Source organism: Petaurus breviceps, unplaced genomic scaffold (genome assembly GCF_028583685.1).
Source record: "Petaurus breviceps papuanus isolate PSGF00001 unplaced genomic scaffold, PetGlider_PUasm1.0 84, whole genome shotgun sequence".
NCBI lineage: Eukaryota > Metazoa > Chordata > Mammalia > Diprotodontia > Petauridae > Petaurus > Petaurus breviceps.
Genome location: NW_027186645.1, coordinates 9,716,556 through 9,736,051, shown reverse-complemented (window position 1 = coordinate 9,736,051; position 19,496 = coordinate 9,716,556). Strand labels below are relative to the sequence as shown.

The 19,496-nt window shown below is 39.1% G+C and overlaps 1 protein-coding gene across 1 annotated transcript; it reads left to right on the top strand.

Moving 5' to 3' along the window:
- The first annotated feature begins 549 nt into the window (after positions 1 to 549).
- GPR85 (G protein-coupled receptor 85) lies at positions 550 to 4,817 on the top strand. The gene is given in 3 exon segments (XM_069107048.1): positions 550 to 764; positions 2,002 to 3,220; positions 3,223 to 4,817. Coding segments are annotated over 2 exon segments (1,125 nt in total). The 5' UTR covers positions 550 to 764; positions 2,002 to 2,172; the 3' UTR covers positions 3,300 to 4,817.
- The last annotated feature ends 14,679 nt before the right edge of the window (positions 4,818 to 19,496 follow it).

Here is a 19,496-nt window from a genome sequence, read left to right as displayed (position 1 = left end):
TAATGAGTTCTTTCCAGGCCCTCACTTTGAATGAAGGCAGAGAAAAAGTTCAGAAACCACAACAAGAGGAGCCAAAGCCTTTATATTCCCAAGAGGACCGGACAGGATCTTCAATAAATCCAGCTAGCAATGATAACGGTTTGCTGCTGCGGCTGCCCTCATTGAGGCGGTGGCTGCTGCCTGTGCTGCTGCTAGTGCTGCTGCTGCTGCTGCCGCCACCTCTGCTGTTTCTGCTGCTGCTGCTATTTCTGCTGCTGGTGCTGCTGCCCCTGCTGCTGCTGCTGCTGGTGCTGCCGCTGCTGGGGCTCCTGCGTTACTGGGAGAGATTGTGCCGCTGCGACAGGGGAGGACGAGGCTAGTAGCTCAAGGAGGCTCCAACGCGCAGGCGCTGTTGGAGCCACTGACTAGATCCTCTGTCAAGGTACTAAGGCAAAAAAAAAAAATCAGCAATTTATAGAAAGAAGAAGCTATAGTCTGTCGGGATATCCAATACCAACAGGTAGGAGGATATGCTCTTGGTTAAGTTGGGGGGGGCTGGTGGGGGCACGGTGGTGATGGAGCTGCAGGTTCACGGGCAGACATACCTCCCTGTGGTTTTTGACAATAAACTGCATAATGGAAGTACACACAGACAATGCATCTTCAACAGGGCTTATTGGGAGCTCCTTGTCTGGAGAGCATTTCGAGACTGAGGGAAATTGGACTGCGAACCACCAAGAACAGCTCCCTTGCAACACAGAAGCGATTTCTCTTCCCATCTCCGTGTATGTACTGTGTGCATGTGCATGTATCTCTCTATTATAAATCCAGGGGTGGCGGATTTCAGGTTTCGTAATATGCCTGGTGCTGTCGGTATTTACCCGGGGACACACCAGTGGGGAAATTAAAATCATCCAACGCAGGCTTTGCCAGGGTTTTTTGGTGGCTTATTCTGGATGGTAGAAGAGTAGCAAAGGGAACACGCTTTTAGCGGGGGAAATAACCGAAAAACCTGGTTCCCTGGCGTGGCCCCAAACCCAGGATCTGGGTACCCCGAAGATGATCGGCTTTTTGCTTTAAAATGTAGCTACTTGTTGTGTGGAACTGGGAATAGCGGTGTAAATGGGAGAGGCTTAATTACCCAAGATATTCATTTGAATCCCGGCGGCCAAGGCTTACAAATGGAAGTGCATTATTCCTCTGGGTGTGTTTCCTTGGCCAATATTTACATTAACCATTGCTAAGAATCATGTGGGTTTAAAAGAGAAAAGATTCTCGCCAAAAAGGTGGGGGAGGGTTGGGGGAGGGGGACGACAAAAGACTAAATCACATCACTGTTGTGTCCTCCTAGGACCAGTCTCTATTCATTCTAAAGACTAATGGATGAAATCATGGTTTAGGGAGAAAGAGCAAATACTCTTCTGCCTAGACAATATGCAGGAATGATTGTTTCTGATTCATGTGCTTGATGGGGTTTGCTTAAAATACATAAATTTTGCAGGGGTTCTTTGGGTGTGATCCATATCAACAGAGCAGCTATCTGTAAAACACTGACAAATATTAAGACCTCAGATAGAAGGAGATAATGTTCCTTTCCTTGCATGTCTTTTACATCAGCGGTCTCCGAAGGTTTAATTTTACATACCAATGATTAATTCCTAGGTTGACACCATTTAAAATCAAGAACATTTCATTTTTTAAATCTTAAAGGTATCCAAGTAAAATGTACCTTTTCCAATAGGGACCCTTTCTGAACTAGATCACCTAAGAAATCATAAACAAGCCAAATCCTGTGAAATCTCAAGCAAACTGAATAGTTTGTAGCATGCATTTGATAGCCAGGTACCTTAAATGTTTGCCCCCCCCCCCAAAAAAAATCACATGTAAAACAAATGAACAAAAAAAAAGAGTACTAGATTTTACAACTTCATTTGCTTTTCCATAAATTAATCAGTTTAATGTTAGTGCTTTCTGACATCATTGTTTGTTAACTTAAGAACTGATAGCTCAATTTTTTTTCAGATATTCTAATGGCAAATCAGATGGAAGAAAAGAGGATGTATGACTAGACACCAAATCAGTTCTTTTTTGTGGATTACATTTGCAGTAAGATGTATGGATCTATCTCCTCCTTGTTCTTATATATAGATCATGAGACTTGACTGAGGCAATATCCTTAGCATCCATCCATCTATGGCGAACTATAGCCATGCAGCTGACAACATTTTGCAAAATCTCTCTCCTTTAACCGCCTTTCTGAAACTGACTTCCCTGGGTTTCATAATAGGAGTCAGCGTGGTGGGTAACCTTCTGATCTCCATTTTGCTAGTCAAAGATAAGACCTTGCATAGAGCTCCTTACTACTTCCTGTTGGATCTTTGCTGCTCAGATATTCTCAGATCTGCAATTTGTTTCCCATTTGTATTCACCTCTGTTAAAAATGGCTCTACCTGGACTTATGGGACTCTGACTTGCAAAGTGATCGCCTTCCTGGGGGTTTTGTCCTGCTTCCACACTGCTTTCATGCTGTTCTGCATCAGCGTCACCAGGTACCTAGCTATAGCTCACCATCGCTTCTATACAAAAAGGCTGACCTTTTGGACTTGTCTGGCTGTCATCTGTATGGTGTGGACCCTCTCTGTAGCAATGGCTTTCCCCCCAGTTTTAGATGTGGGCACTTATTCATTCATTAGGGAGGAGGATCAATGCACCTTTCAACATCGTTCCTTCAGGGCCAATGATTCCTTGGGATTTATGCTGCTCCTTGCCCTCATACTCCTAGCCACACAGCTTGTCTACCTCAAGCTGATATTTTTTGTCCACGATCGAAGGAAAATGAAGCCAGTCCAGTTTGTAGCAGCAGTCAGCCAGAACTGGACTTTTCATGGCCCAGGAGCCAGCGGTCAAGCAGCTGCTAATTGGCTGGCAGGATTTGGAAGGGGCCCCACACCACCCACCCTGTTGGGCATTAGGCAAAATGCAAATACCACAGGCAGAAGAAGGCTGCTGGTCTTAGACGAGTTCAAAATGGAAAAGAGAATCAGCAGAATGTTCTACATCATGACTTTCCTCTTCCTCGCCTTGTGGGGCCCCTACCTGGTGGCCTGTTACTGGAGAGTTTTTGCAAGAGGGCCTGTAGTTCCAGGGGGATTTCTAACAGCCGCTGTCTGGATGAGTTTTGCCCAAGCAGGAATCAATCCTTTTGTCTGCATTTTCTCCAACAGGGAGCTGAGGCGCTGTTTCAGCACAACCCTTCTTTACTGCAGAAAATCCAGGTTACCAAGGGAACCTTACTGTGTTATATGAGGGAGCATCTGTAAATCTTTAGCCTTGTGAAACACTACCCTTCTCTGCTAAGCAATTGTGGCCTGTAGCCATATCTTGAGAAGAAAATCAAGAATGGGATCAGCAGTTGTAAGGATTTGGGCAACATTCTGCAGTCCTTGCATTAGCTCACCTATAATCCTATTTTAAATCTAAAAGTGTTCCTGCTGACCATTGGTGAAGGTTTGTAATTAAGAAAGGACTGAACCACTGCCCTAAGTTTCTCTATGTGGTTGAAATCTAGATCCTGAAAGTAGCAGGTGCTAAGTATCAGTGCTAAATGCTGTGTATATCACTACATAAGATAAGACCATCAAAAAAGATTAGCATTGGACATCTTAATAAATTAAGTTGACATGAGGTAAATGTGTTGATAAAAAAACTAATTTTAGAAGTTTGAAGACTTTGAAACATTTCATACTCTTATTGTTTTTGCAAAGACTAATTACTGGGGGACTTAAAGTACTGTAATCAACTAAAGATGTGCCATGCATTATTGGATTATCACACTTAAAAATCTGTTTGCCTTGTAAGTTTTGGGGACCATTCCAAAAGCAGGATTTTGGTTCCAATTTGAGTTTACTTCCCGCCCCCTCCCCCACCCCCAAATGTGTTACTGTTTCTAAATGCCATTTTTCTTACTGGTAAAATTACTAGCATTGGACTATGTTATGTAGCTTTTTGTTGATTTGGTAAAAAGGTTTACTCAACTCATTTTATATTTTGCAAATACTAGATATCTGTCTGGTAGGCAACATTAATGGTAATATCCAGTCAAAATTGAGCAGTTGGAATAATACAAAACAAACACATGTTGCCTTAAAGGGTTACCTAGTATTATCCATTTTATTTATCATTGGAGCAAATAGGCAAGGAAAATTGAATCCGTAATTCTGGTCAGTCATCTGGGAGTGCATGAAAGATCACCTAATCCTCTCTTTCCTTTTTCTCCCATCGTTTGAAAAATTAGGGTGCACATCACTGGGATAATGTGAATCTTTTTTTTTAAGGTGTGCTGCCCATTCTAGTTTGTTCTGAGAAACACAGGCAGTTGATGTATGTTTATATTTTGAGTCAGCTGTCATGGGGAGACCGCAGCTTAGTATGATATCTTGCACAATTTGTGGAGCATTTATTCTACTGAAGGCACAGTCTTGTTTATACTTTCTGCACATTGGGTGTATTGGTCGTTTTAAATTATTTAAGTTTTAACTTGTGAAAGCTTATAATATGATTTCTGGTATTTTAGAAATACATTAGAGTCTGTGAGTCTCATTCTTTAAGATACAGATGTGTGAATTTCAATATAAAGTTGCATTTGCCAAAATTTACCTGTGTAGCCTGTTAATTTTCTTGGAATAAAATTTCACTTTTTTTTTTTTGAAGTTTAGTTAGAAAGCACAAACTAGGGAGATTGTAGATATGTTATGGCTTTTTATTTTTGGTAGTTGCTATACTCCCAAAGTATAAATATATAAAAGATGGGGAGCACAAATCTGAGAAATGATATCATCTTCAATTGCAATATTGCGTGGCTTCATCCTTGTTCTAATAGGCCATTTTTATTTGAAGATGAAAACCAACATACTTGGTTGGCTAAGAGTTTTGAAATAAGTACCACATTTTAATTTTGGAAAGTAGTTACAGTTTAGCACCATGAATTTGCAGTCTACAAGAAGCACAATCTACAATAAATATCTAACAAATCTAAATCTTTTTTTTGTTTTGTAATATGACTAGAAATCATATAGTACCATCCCCTTTCATTGTACAGTACTTTTGTATCCACAAAATTAATCTAACTATAAAAAAGACATCCCTAAAATTCTGAAAAGTTCATGCTAACCTAGAATGATAGACGAAACCATTCAGAGTTTTGCTCATATAAGTGCAAAGAATTCAAGCAATGATTTAGTGAGCAATCTGTTTGGCCTTATTTTCACTTCATACTAAAGGTTGATTGGATCTGAGGCTAAAATGAATACACTACAGTGAAATGAGTCTTAACATATAAATAATGTGCTTCATTGGTGTAGGAACTGGAACCAGGATTTCATTGGCATAGGGCTGTCCTTGGTGAGGAATCTTTACCAAGGCAGGTCAGCACCTTCTTGGCAACTTAAAGTCTTAAAGAGTTGTCCAGAGCACTTAGAGATGAAATGATTTGCCCAAGATTGCACAGTCAGCATGTGTCAGAATTTTTTCCTTGGTCTTCCTGACTTGGAGGCTGGCTCTCTGTCTATTATGCCATGTGGCTAACCTCTCTCATTGGCGTGAGAATTGTTAATATCATGGCCTGAAACATAATGAAGGACTTTTTGTCAAAGGAAAGCTATTCTGATTACATTCAATTTCAAAATGAAAGATTTCCATTGGAGAAAAATAATTACAGTTATTATTGCTATGGTGCATCTTAAGCAGGCAATCTTTTAATAATTGCTAGCAACTTCAACCATACAGTACCTCCATGAAGGATGTGGAGACCAGATGTTAGAATATTAGTATCCATTTCAGAGAAGAGAAAACTGATATGAGGTTTGATAGGAGGAGAGCCAAAGGCTGAGCACCTGATTTCTAATGTATCTTAAGCTAAGCAGCCTTGCTTCTCATATATAAATATATCTCATAAATAAACATATAAGAAAATTACAAAACAAATTGTCCTGAAAGTCTTGGTGAACTGGAAGTCATTTAAATTTAATGTGGTTTGAATTGCACACTTGTTACTTGAACATATGTACGATTAGACTAACATTTGCAGAGCAGGTGCTGAGCAATGGACTGGTTTTCAGTTGGTCAACACTGTTTATGTTATCAAGATAAATGTGAAAGGCAATGTAACATAGTGAATAGAGCTGGCCTCAAAGCCAGGGAAACCTGAGTTCAAGTTTCACCACTGACACCTTGGCTGGGTGACCCTGAACAAGTCTTTTAATGTTTAAGTGCTCTGGGTAACTCTCTAAGACTAAACGCTATAGAATAAGTGCCAATGTACATTGATAGAGGGAGTTTCCTTACTTGGGAGTTCCCTATACCAAATAAAATCATATATCCCGTCCCTATCCAGAACCCCTGAGATAACTAAAGATACCAGAATACAAATGGTTCAGCTATTTTTGGTTTCTTAATGACAAATTCAGATCGACTAGCCTTCCAATTGAAAACTCAACTGTTGTGACAGTTGGAAGTAACTGATTTAACATGAAAATGATCTAATCAGGGCATCTTATAGACATAGCCCCAGTGCTTTCTAACTGCTCAATGGGAAAGGCACATGTTGTCAACACTAATGATGTGCTGTGCCATATATACTAACTCACCATCTGTAGAGCCTGTGCTTTGAATTTCTAGTAGCAATGATTAGTTTGCATTGATCCACCCACACACTTTGTGCCCAATGGTCTATATTTGTAAGATAACTGGCTAACATTAGGAATGTAGTCTGTGGCCATGGAATCTTATTCATCGCTTAACTGAGGCACAGAGTTCTTTGCTTTGCTTGAGTTCCAAAAATGTGATGACTGCAATGCACAGTGAAAGGTTGGAGCTGAAAACACGGGTTCAACACCTGAATTTCCAAACAAAGAGAACATCTGAATTTCCAAACTGCCCCCTCTCTATTGAATTTCATCCTATTGTATTTTGGTTGTAGTTGGAAAGACCAGACTCAATTTACCATCGAGATTGATTTGTACTTGCTAATCAGTTATCTTGTCTGCTTATACGCTTGCTTCTGCTCTTGGGGTGCAGTCTGATTAGCTTATACTTGAATAACAGACATGGTATTCCTGGATATGAGTCAGTCTTTCCTCCCACTTTCCTTGGATTCTCTTCAATGCCTAGTCTCCCATGTCCCCTTAGGGCTCCCTGAGATCCCCTTCAAATCAGTTTCCCTTCTGCTCAAAGAAGCCTTGAACCATCCATGCACACACCAGTTAGGCAACCCATTATGGTATGACTGGTGATTTGCACAATGTAGCTATTTAAAATTGTAACCTGAATGAATGAATGAATAGAAAACCACCAACCACTGATTTTCAGTCTTTTTGCCAGCTGTGTAAAAGAGACACAACAGAACCAAGAGGATGAGAGACCCCCCACCTTCCCCCCCCCCCCCCCAGTCCTGGCCGTCAGCTTTAAGAATAGCTAAGTCTTTTGCACACTTAACTGAGATATAAGTTTGTCTCTCCTTCCCCACCCCCCACCCCCAGTCTTAAATATACTCCCGAGCCTATTTCCTAGTGCACTTGTGGTTAAACAAGGAGGCTAAGATTGTATTTGGGATGGTTAGTAGTTGACTAAATCATAGAGAATGGACAGAGGTTGCTGGAAGATTTCCCCTGTGGTGGCAATATAGTATATGTCTTTATTTCTAGGGTGTCAACAAAGGCAGGAACAATTATTGTCTTAGTGGTTTGGAGTAGTTAAAAATAGCCACTTTATGACTGTTTGTTTTGGGGTTTGCTTTTTTAAACAAGTCATTAGTTTGGACACTTAGTAACTTTCCCCTAACCCGCCCCCAAGGGAAAAAAAATTCTGATTTTTCCTTCAAAGTATGATTATATTGAAAATACAATGGATCATCATTATGGTGGAGGATTATGGAAGAATGGATTAATTCCCACTTTATAAATACTCATGGGGGGAGGGAAGGAGGATATACTCATGATAAATCAGAAGCCATTTAGTAATGAATAATGTTACAATGAGATTTTTTTTTAATGTTTATGTCAGTATGACCAGTAATTCAGAGGGAAACACAACAAAACTCAGCATGTCTATGTACTCAACATGGAATGGAATTTCTTTTCTCTATATTTTACCCCATTTCATTTGCAACAATAGCTTTCATTGTTATTAGAACAGAGTTATTGTTACAGAATTCATTAATTTCATATAAGGAAGAAGAAGAAAAAGCAGGTAAGATGATAAATGTTAAATTTTATAAAGACTAGCTAAACACATTTATCCAGGTAGAAGTTTACCAGAATTGCAAGTTATTTCTGGTCTCAGCATCCCAAAAAGGGTTTTTCCTCCTGTGCCATGAATTTTGCATTGGCATTTTGGGGACATTGTACAGATACATGGTCTGAATTGAAATTGCGGGAATCTATTGTGAAAATGGTTTATTTGCTGAAAATGTTTGCATGCTAGTTTCTGGGGCTTTTCTATTTCTTTCTGAAACATCCTGACAGTAAAATAATGCAGCTCTTTAATGTTGAAGGCTACTTTCATAACTAGCCAGAAGGTTCTGTATAAATGAATGATCCTGCTCATCTGTCTCAACTGTGGGGTTTTTTTTTTTGGCCATCTGTCAAAATAGTCAGACTGGTTTGTTGAAAAAGACACAGGTTGTAGGTAATAAAAATTTATTGATAATAAGAATGATGTGGAGAAAGCTTTCTGGATAACCCTTTTAACCCTGGCCTATAATTCTAGTATCCAGATAGATGTAACAAATTTAAAAAAAAAATCTTTCAATTAAATTCAACAAACATTTATTAAGTGCTATGTGCAAGGTACTATGCTGAGGTACTGGGAATACAGTAATGAAAATTACCTGATCCTTGCTTTCATAGAGCTTACAGTTTAGTAGGGAGATGAGGTATGTATGCAAAAATCTACAATACCACTTATGATATGAAGTCTCGAGAGATCAGAGTGGTAATGAGAAATTCAAGAAGGATGAGAATCATTTTTAGTTAAAGCAGCTCTGGAAAGTATCATGGAAGAGATGACGCCTGATTTGAGCCATGAGGAGCAAGGAAGTTTTCAGAAGTTTGAGAGAGAAAAGAGGAGGGTACCTGTTCCAGGTACAGGGGCTGGCATCTGTATTAAATGTACAGAGTCAGAAGAGGGCAATAAGATGCCCAGGAACAGTAAGTAAGTACTTTAACTGAGTTAGAATTTAGAGTGACCAGGAGTAGTACTTGTGCAATAAGATTAGAAAGACAAGTTGGAGTCATATTGTTAAAGGCCTTCAATGACAAATTAAGGCATTTATATTTTGTTTCACAGTCAGTGGGGAGTCATTCAAAGATTTCAAGCAAGAGAGTGATGTGTTCAGACCTATGCATTAGAAAGATTACTTTGATCACAGTGTGAAGAATGGATTGAAGAGCAAGATCTTGTCAATTGATTGGACATGAGAAGCAAAGGAGAAGAAAAAGTCAAGTGTGACTATGAGTTATCTGGCATAAATGACTGGAGGAATCATGGGATGGGCAACAGAAATAGTGATGTTGGGATCAAGTGGTGAATGATGAGTTTGGTTTGGGACATGGTCAAGTTAGAGGTATTGATGGGACTTCTAGGTGGTGATAGAAGGAATTAGGAAATGTAGAACCAAAAGTCAAAAAGGATAAACAGACTAGAAATGGGGATTTGGCAGTTATTTTCATCAAGATAATAACTGAATCCATGGGAATATGTGATATTGCCAAGAGAGAGAACAGAGGAGGGCTGAGTGGAAGCACTTAGAAGAAAGGAGAAAAAAGAAAATTCAACCAAGAAAACTGACTTGGAAGAAACACATAGGTAGAAAACCAAGACAGAGCAGTGTAATAGAACTCAGTGAATGAAAGAGTAGCTAGAATGAGGAGGTGGTCAACAGGGTCAAACAGGAAAAAGGTCAAGTAAGATGAGAAAATTCATTTGTGTTTTGGAATTAGGAGGTAACTGATGCACTAGGAAAGAAGTAGTTTCAGTAGTATATTAGAGATGAAAGTAAGACTGCAGAAGATTGAGAAGTGAATGTTTGATTAGGAAGCAGAGGTGGCAAATCTAGGCTAGTCTCTAAAAGTTTAACCAGAATACCACAATAGCTTGAGAGTATACAGTCAAATAAAGGAAAAGCTTTAAACCCAATATTTTGTTTTGCCAATGAATTATATAAATAGGAGTTTGTTTTTACAAAAGAAGAGGTCCTTTAGATTAGTTAATCTATTGCCATGAAGATTTTGTTTCCATTGCTATTAACTTTTTGTATTACTAATACTATAAAAGGAGCAAACAATCATTTAACCCCTTTCTCCAACTAGACTGGAGATTAGTGTCAGAAGCCCCACTTTTATCCATGTAGACAGACAATATCTCTTCAATTCATGGAGAAACTCCCTAAGGGACCCCTTCTTTCCAAAACTGATTTGGAAACCAAGCTCATCTGCAAAGGGCAAAGTCAAGCCCCTAAAACCTAGATGTATTATAAGCAGCCGCCAGGAAAATTTCATAACAGTCACCGTAGAAAGGCTGAAAACTATGGGGACAGCCACCTCCAACAGAGTAAAATGCAAGCTGGTTCTCTGAAGCAGAATCCAACAGAGATGTTCTTCCCTTTGTGCCCAGGGAGCTCCCCTTCACCTAGCAAAAAAGTAAAGGTTGGGCAGATTATAATGTAAGTCTTAGTTTATTGAAGTTTAGTTGTTTTTTTTTTTTAAGATGATGAAAAAAAGTGCTTTACTTCACTTTGAACATTAATATTAGAGTGCATACTTTAGTGGATCCTTGGTCTGTGTCATCGATATGGAGATGACCTCCAATGGTACAGACCGCAGTCTGTGTGCTTCCTTATGCTCTGATTCTAGGTTGCAACTCCTATAAATCCTCTATTAGAGCATTTATCCAATGTTTTGGATGCCTTCCTTGATTCAATCCAATAAGCATATATGAAGGATTTACTACAGAGCAAGGTACTGTGCCAAGCTCTAGGATAGGAATTCTTACCCTGGAGCCTGTGACCTGAACATTTTTTTTAATAATTATATTTCAATATAATTGGTTTCCTTTGTGATCCTATATGTTTTATTTTATTTGTTTAAAAACATTAGTCTGAGAAGGGGTCTTTCTGCTTCACCAAACTACCCATGGGTTCCATGACACAAAAAAGTTAAGAATATTTGCTTAAGGATTACAAAGTATTCCATTTTCTGTTTGCAGTGATTTTATGAGATATGGTCTGGCATGGGTAAACTACAGTGGGACAGATGCAGAACAGGCAAGGTTCAGGGGTTACAGTCATAGATGGAACTCTAATGATGAGGAATTGTTTATGATACATTTGAAATTTGAAATAGACATTTAGATTCCTTCAAACGTGAGGGTTTTAAGGCAGTTGACCTATTTTTTTTTGCCACTATATTAATCTAACTATTCTAGGAATATAAAGAAAAAATGAAATAGTCCCTATCCTCGTGGAGTTTACATACTACTGGTTCTTTTAACACTCTGTGGATGCCAGTATAAGGCCAGGGTAGTCCATATGTCATTCCTCATCACTATATGGATCAGTCTACCTCCCTTTCCAACCATTCTTATGATACTTTTTGCATGCAGATGTTCATTAGTAACCTGCTATCGCTTACTCACACCCAATGTGTGTCTTTTCATTGACTTTTGGGTCACCTGTAATTTTTATTGTTTGCTTATCATGACATTCCGTGATTCATAGTCTTGTGAATCTTGCTGGAATTCTTCCAGATCGCTGGAAAAATATTTTTCTTAAAAAGATGCTTGCTATGTTTGTTGGTTTGTTTTTTACATACCAGGACACAAATACTCAAAAATACTGTGGGGTGAAGATCATTAGAATCTCAAAAGTGTCTGAATTACTAATATAAAATGTATTATCTTGGATAAAAATGATAAAAATTTTTCATTTTTTACATTTGAAACAAAAATGAATGGCTGGTTAGAAACAATAATGCTAATAACTAATAATATTAGTAACTAATACTAATCTCTCTCATCTATCCCCTTCTTTCCATCCACAGCTACCACCCTAGGACCTCATTACCTACTCATACAATGAGCTATTGTAACAGAATCCCAATTGGTCTTCTTGTAAGTCTCTCCCCTCTCCAATCCATCTTCTCCACAAAAGTATGACTTATATTTTCTACAACACAGATCTGACAATGCTTCTGTCCTGCTCAGAAAGCTCCAGTGGCTCCCTATTGCCTTTAAAATAAAATACAAACACATCTGTTTGATATTTAAAGTCTAGCTTAAATCCTGACTCCAGCCTACCTTTCTGGACTTCGTATTTAGTGCTCTGCCTTCCAGCTAAATTGGTCTGTTTTCTGCTCCTCAACTCAATGTTCCATCTCTATGCCTTTGTATTGGCTGCCCCCCATGCCTGGAATGCACTACCTCCTCACCTCTCCTTCTTTGAAATCCCAGCTTTCTTCAAAAAATTACCAAATGAGGCCTTTTCTTACTCCTCCAGTTGCTAATGCCTCTCCCTTCCACCTTCAGCTGATGTTACCTTGTATTAAGGTTGTAAACATTTTGTATTTACGTACATGCATGCATGTTCTTCTCCCCTACTCTTACCCACAATAGAATGGAAGCTCTTTGAGGGCAGGGAAATTTTTTCATATTTATCTTTGTATGCTCAGTACCGAGGACAGGGTCTGGCACATAGTAGGCACTTAATAAATGCTTGCTGATTGATTGATTGACTGATTGAGTAGTTCACAATTTTATAGTCCTTTACAATTTATAAAGTGCATTCCTCACAGCTTCATTTTATTATGTCAAAAATTCATGATGTTTTTGGTACCATTTTTTCACCAATATAGATCACAACACCTCTGCAGCCTAGTAGATTATCTTTGAGAACTGTTGTGGCAGAAAAATTGATCACTCTGATGAGTCTCACCAAATCTAGCTAAGACTGGTCTTTAGATAACAGACACAGATCATCATTTGTCCATATTTGAAGTCTTCACACCTTGCCAACATTTTTGAGAACTCAAGGTAGGGATGTTTTAGTAAATGTTCAACAACCAGCTCTTGGTGGGGAGGGTATGTAAAACACACTTTTAAGGTTAATCCATACTATCAGCATTTTCCCCTGCTACGTTCTTTTTTTTTTGAGGGGGGAAGGCAAGACAGTTGGGGTTAAGTGACTTGCCCAAGGTCACACAGCTAATAAGTGTCAAGTGTCTAAGGTCATATTTGAACTCAGATCCTCCTAACTTCAGGGCCAGTTCCCTATTCACTGTACCACCTAGGTACCCCTATCACTTTCTTAAATATAGAAAAACAATAAAACAATAATCCAAGTCTTGAATTGTAGCTTTTGTCAATTTCTTAGGTGTATGTGTTCATGCTGAAAATTTAACAATCACCTCTCAAGTTAATATGAGCTAACTCCAATCCAAAGTCTCCTCCATATCATCACAAAGCGAAGGAGAACTTCAGCAGAAATTTTCCTCCTAGTGATAGCAAGAAAATGCCCACCCTGGGAGAAAAAAAAAAGCTAATAAGAAGATATGCTATAGTTTCTTCTTAGAATACATGCAACTTCTTAAAGTAGGATAGCATAAAGGGAAAGACCTATTCTCTTGTTTTCATGACTTAGAATCATCCAGTTTAGATGTTTTTTTTCTTTTTAAGATGAGGACACCCTCTCTCACCCAAGTTGAAAATGCATAGTCATAGGTCCATTCTTGCTACTGAGAGGCATGGCAGCTTTAACTTGCTCCATTTCCAACTCAGGCCAACTCACCCTTCCTTTAGACAAGTTTAGGTCCTGTCCTAAATCTCTACTATACTGACAAAGATCTTAGTGCTGACACCTAACTGACACAATCCACGGCAATTCAGTACCACTGAGTTTAGGAAATCCTCCCCACTATCTGGGATTACAGGAATGAGCCACTCTACCAAGGTCAATTTGGATTTTAGAGATAGTATACTCCAAACACTTCATTTTATGGATAACAAAACCAAGGCCTGTAAAGGTATAGGTATTGCCCCAAAGTCACACACTTCCTCAGTGGCAATGCAGAATAAGAATCCTAATCATCTGGGATTCATTCTATTACCTTTCTGCCTATACTAAACTGCCATCTTTCTTATTTTTCCTATAGAAAAACAGGACCTGAGGAAAGTAAGGAATAAAAAAAATCATTATTTTTGACCTAGAAAGTACTTTAGAAATTATCTGCTCTAAACCTCTGATTTTACAGATGAGGAAATTGAGGCTAAATGATTTATCCAAGGGTTCATCTCATCCATCTCCTTAACTTAGAGTAAGGAACTATTCCATGAAAGTAAAAATACCCTCTATTTTAAAATAACTCCAAAGGAAAGTATCTTATCTTTTTTTCAGGAACCTGTTCCAAAGGGCAGAAAATTTTGTGCTTTTATTCTTATCCTTCTAGGCTTTCATTCTGTTTCCTTTTGTTTTATAAAAGTAGAGATTAAAGAATTTCTGGTCACCATATTATGTATATAAATTTTTTCTTATGGCCTATTACCAGAGTCCTTTCCTTCAGGCTCAGTAGTTTTGGTCCAAATTGGCATTTTCCAGTGGTTCTCCTCAGCACCCTCCCCAAGTTCTTAACATTCCTCTTTATCTAGGGATCTTGGGACACAGTAGGAGCCTGATTAACACTGGTTCTCATGGGGGAAGGACCTCATGATTCCTTCATGTTTATCCCAAGTGCTGCCGATTTTCTAACTACTGTACTTCCAGACTGACTCTTGGTCAGCTTGTTATCTAGCAGGACCTCTGTCACTTTTTCCTCCTCCTGAATTTGAACTAGTCATTCTTCACCTTGCTTTTGGATAACTGTAAGCGAACATCTGTGCTCCTTACCTTCATCCTTGTCATTTGACTGCTCTAATTTAGCTGGGTCACTTTTGAAAACTGATGCTGTCTTCCAATATGCTATCAACTTTCTCCTATCTCAGTCTGACTCTACCTTCAGGCTTAATGAGCAGCTCCTTCTTCTGAATCCTCCCAGGTAGGGAATGAAAACACTAAATACCCTTTGTTTTGTTTCCCTGAGTTTGACACAAATGCTATAATTACAACTTTATACAATAATAGCTAACGTTTATATAGGGCTTACTATGCAGGCACCATGCTAAGTGCTTTACAATTATTATCTCATTTGATTCTCACAATAACCTTGAGAAATAGGTTCTATCATTATCCCCACTTTACAGATGAGGAAACTGACACAAAAAGAAGTTAAATGACTTGCCCAGGGTAATGTAGTTATTAAGTATCCGAGGCTGGACTTGAATAATCTTTCAGTTAATTGGCTACTCACCTAATGGTTTTGGCTTTATAGACCATTTTCCCTGTTTATTGATTTTAGTGCCTTGAGAACAGAACCATCTTGCCTATTTAAAAAGTCTGTTAGTAGATCTTCTCTGTTTGTATGTTAAACTTCAAGTTAGCAGTTTTCATTTGAATCAGCCTGACTTGGTGCTCTGCTTTTGTTTCAAGGGACCAAATTATGTATATTTGTATACTGTTCTTCCTTTTTGTGTTCCATCAGCTATAAATAATTCATGGGATTTCTTTCAGGAAAACACAAAAACCCTTTCTGGTCCCCTCTTTTTAAAAGGGATAAAGCAAACAGTTGAACTAAGACCTTCCATCCTTCCAGAGAATGTTGTTCTGAGTCAATCTATGCACACTGGTTTATTGAGCGCCTGTTCAGGCTAGGCTCTGCCTCAAGGACCTCAGGAGAGGCCTGTTTCCTTTTCAGTGTATGTAGCTCCCTTTTCTAGGCTTGTCTTTGCTATGCCTTTCATGCATGAAAACACTGGCTTTTAATATCATCCCAGCGCAGGAGTGTTTTGCTATTACTCAGAAGTAAAACAAGACCATCTGATGAGGTCTCTTTTTTTTCTTTTTTAATCACATTTCAGTCTTAGATGGAAAAGAAGGCTACCCCAACAAAAGCAGTCTTTATTTAGACATACAGCTCTAGAAATATTTAGAAATATGTAGCAACAAAGGAACAACTTCACTTGCAGATAACTGCTTAGCAAACTCCTTCGTATGGTGGGTTCTCTCATTGCTTTCAGGACTCCTTGTTTGCTTACTTTTAAGGAGGGAAAGAGCAGATCATAGAATAAGAAGTGAGAGGAACCTCAGAAAACATCTAGTCTAACCCCCTCATTTTATAGATAAGGAAACTGAGGCTCAGAAAGGTTAAATGACTTCCTAAGGTTAAGCAGCCAATGGCAGAGTGGAATTTGAATCCAGGTCTTGAAATCCAATGGAGGTAAGTGTTAATTAATATTTTAGTGGTAAATTCTTTAAGATATACAACATGGGAAAATACTCATGCCTCCTAGGGTACATGAGGAATTTTCACATTTTTCATTATTGTCAGAGTTCTAAATGTCTACTGGGCACTAAGTAAAATGACTGTACCAATGCTTTTGAAAATAATGCCACCTGATTCAGTGACGTGGAAAAGGCCCAAGAAGTCCTTTTATCTGGTGCTATTTCTGCAGATGATCTGGTTTGTCAAGAAGGCTGTGGGCTGTCTCTGCAATGACACAGCTCCCATTGTTTATTATTTCTACCCTAGGCATAAAATGCTATCATTTTAGGGAGGAAAATAGTAGGATTCTGTCCTGAAATTGTTTTTTGTTTCTTTTTTTTAAGGTGTGCTAATTTTCTTGCTGAAAGATTTGTTACCCCTGTGCATCGGCATTTAGCATGATATATTTGTGTGTGTGTGTGTGTGTTTCTAAAACCAATTTCCATTGCACTTACATGATAAAATGTATTTCACAAATATGAAAGCAAAGACTATCTTAGCTTTGCCAGCTAGAAGCAGTGTGTTTTTGCTTAGTTAATTCACATCAAGTACTGAGTATTTCCCTTCACTACCAGAAGATAACAGGGGAAGGAGAAGATGTTGTCCCCACCTTTGAAGCACTTTCAATCCTTTGAAGAGATTAGGAAGACAGATGAACACACATGGTCATAAGATACAGAAATGTGAAAATCAGTTGCCAAGAAATGCAGAAGGGCTAAGTAATTGGAAAGATGGGAAAGAGGTGGTCAGTTTTTAGAGTCAGAGAGAATAGTTGACAAAGCTTTCATGGTAAGTTTTAAGCAGTTTAGAAAAATATGAAAATCCTCTCTACCTCCAATGAGCTGCACTTTAGCTCAAAGGCAAAACAGCTTTTTCATTGTTAATCCTTCCTGCGAGAATCCATTCAAATGTAAGCTTTTTAAGGGCAGGGGTTTATCATTTATCTTTGTATCTGCCTCAGCACACACACACACACACAATGCAAGAACTGAATAAATATTTGAATAAATGAATGTATTTCCCTATTGCTTATGGGATCAAATCTAACTCCCCAGCCAGTTAGTATTCAAGGGCCTCTATAATCTAACTTAGTTCTAACATGCTTATCTAATGATGTAGCTCTGTTCCCCAATATGCACCCTCTACAAGTCTGGTGAGTCGGCTTATCATTCTACATACAGGCTCTCCACAAAGGCAAAGGCCCTTCTCTACCTCCTTCCCTATTTAAATTCAACTCATCTTTCAAGGCTCAGTTAAAATCCTTCCTGTGATTACTCTAGCCTACATTGATCTCTCCTTTCTCTGAATTCCTACAGCACCAATAGTCTGTATGACACAATTTATCACTTGGTAATGCACTACCTGTGATATTGTTCCTTAATTGTTTTCATTTGAGTATATCTTGGCTTGCCAACAAGACTCTTAGAGGGCATAGCTCCTGTTTACTGCTTCTTTTGTATTCTTCCCCTCACCTTTCTTAGTGCTAAACACAGAGTAGATGCTTATAAATAATTCTAAATTATTCAGGGCAGTGGGGGACAGGGATAGTGTGACTGGCATGTCCATTGAAAGTTTTTTTTTCTTTTTCTCAGTCTTAGAGATTTACTTGAACCTCTTTCTCTAGGTTTACTAGTGCTGATAAAAAGTAGTAAAATGGGCTAACTTACCTCCTTCTGGGAATCCCTGCCCACCATCCACTAAAGATACACAGTGGAGAAACCATATGTGTGAACTGTTGTAACAGTCTTGTGGCTGGTTCCTCTGTCTCAAGTCTTCTCCCACACCAGCCATCCTCCCTCAGTTGCCAAACTGATCTAACTAAAGATCTGACCGTATCATTCTTCCCTGACCCCTTTCAATACACTTCAAAAGTTCCCTATCACCTCCAAGATCAAATGTAAAATCCCCTGTCTGGCATTCAAAAGCCTTCGTTACCTGGCTGTTTCCTACCTTTCCAGTCCCCTTACACTTTACTCCCCTCCATATATTCCAGTCCAGTGACAGTGACTTCAGTTCAGTCTGGTGACATTGGCCTCCTTGCTAATCCTGGAACAAGATACTCCTTCAGACTGGGCATTTTCACTGGCTGTCCTCTATGCCTGGAATTCTCTCCTTCTTGTCTCTGCTTCCTGACTTCCTAAAGGTCTCAACTAAAATCTCACCTGTGCATTTTCATGCTAGTGCTTCCCCTTGGTGATCACCTCCCCTAGTTAGACTTTACTTGGCCATCCCTGTTTGCATGCTGTCTTCCCCCACTTGACTGTGCCCTCCTTTCACCTTTCTTTATATCACCAGCACTTAGCACAGGGCTTGGCACATAGTGGTTGTTGTATTTGTCCTTTGTTCTCAAAGAGAACCATGACACCAAGGAAATGATGGCATGACTTGCAGTTGACTTTGATTTGAGTGAGGGAGGGCTGTGCAATCTCACCAGCCTCACTTTCTCCTCCAGAGTCATCTGGTTCCAGTGACCAGACAAAGAACAGGAAGACTAGAGATGGTCCAGGATGCAATGGGGTACTATGGCCCTTTTAGGCTAAGGTCTTTTCAGGTTCTCACTTTGAGTGATGTAATGCCCATTCAATGAATAGGCCTCTTTTTTTTTTTTTTTTTGCTTTTTTGGAGGGGGGAAGGTAGGACAGTTGGGGTTAAGTGACTTGCCCAAGGTCATATAGCGTGTGTGTGTGTGTGTGTGTGTGTGTATTAAGTGTCTGAGGCCGGATTTGAACTCAGGTCCTCCTGACTCCAGAGCTGGTGCTCTATTCACTGCACCACCTAGCTGCCCCAGTAGGCCTCTTTAAGAAATGAATCAAGGGATAGCCCCTTTAATTAAACAATTTTTTTTGGCACATAGTAGGTACTTAAGGAATGTTTGCTGATTTGACCAAAGATAATCAAGGGGAGGTTTAGGAAAGGACCTAGGTAATCAGTCTCTATAAATGCATTCTCTTTTGTAAATGAAATAACTCAAAGTACTCTACTGACCCGCCTTTGGTAGAGTGTGCTTGAGTTTTGTCAGCTATAGGGATCAATTTGTGCTGATATTTTCACACTCTATCCCTTATAACCAGGGCCAAAAAATTCCAAACAGCTGACCTGTGTAACTGTTTGCATATA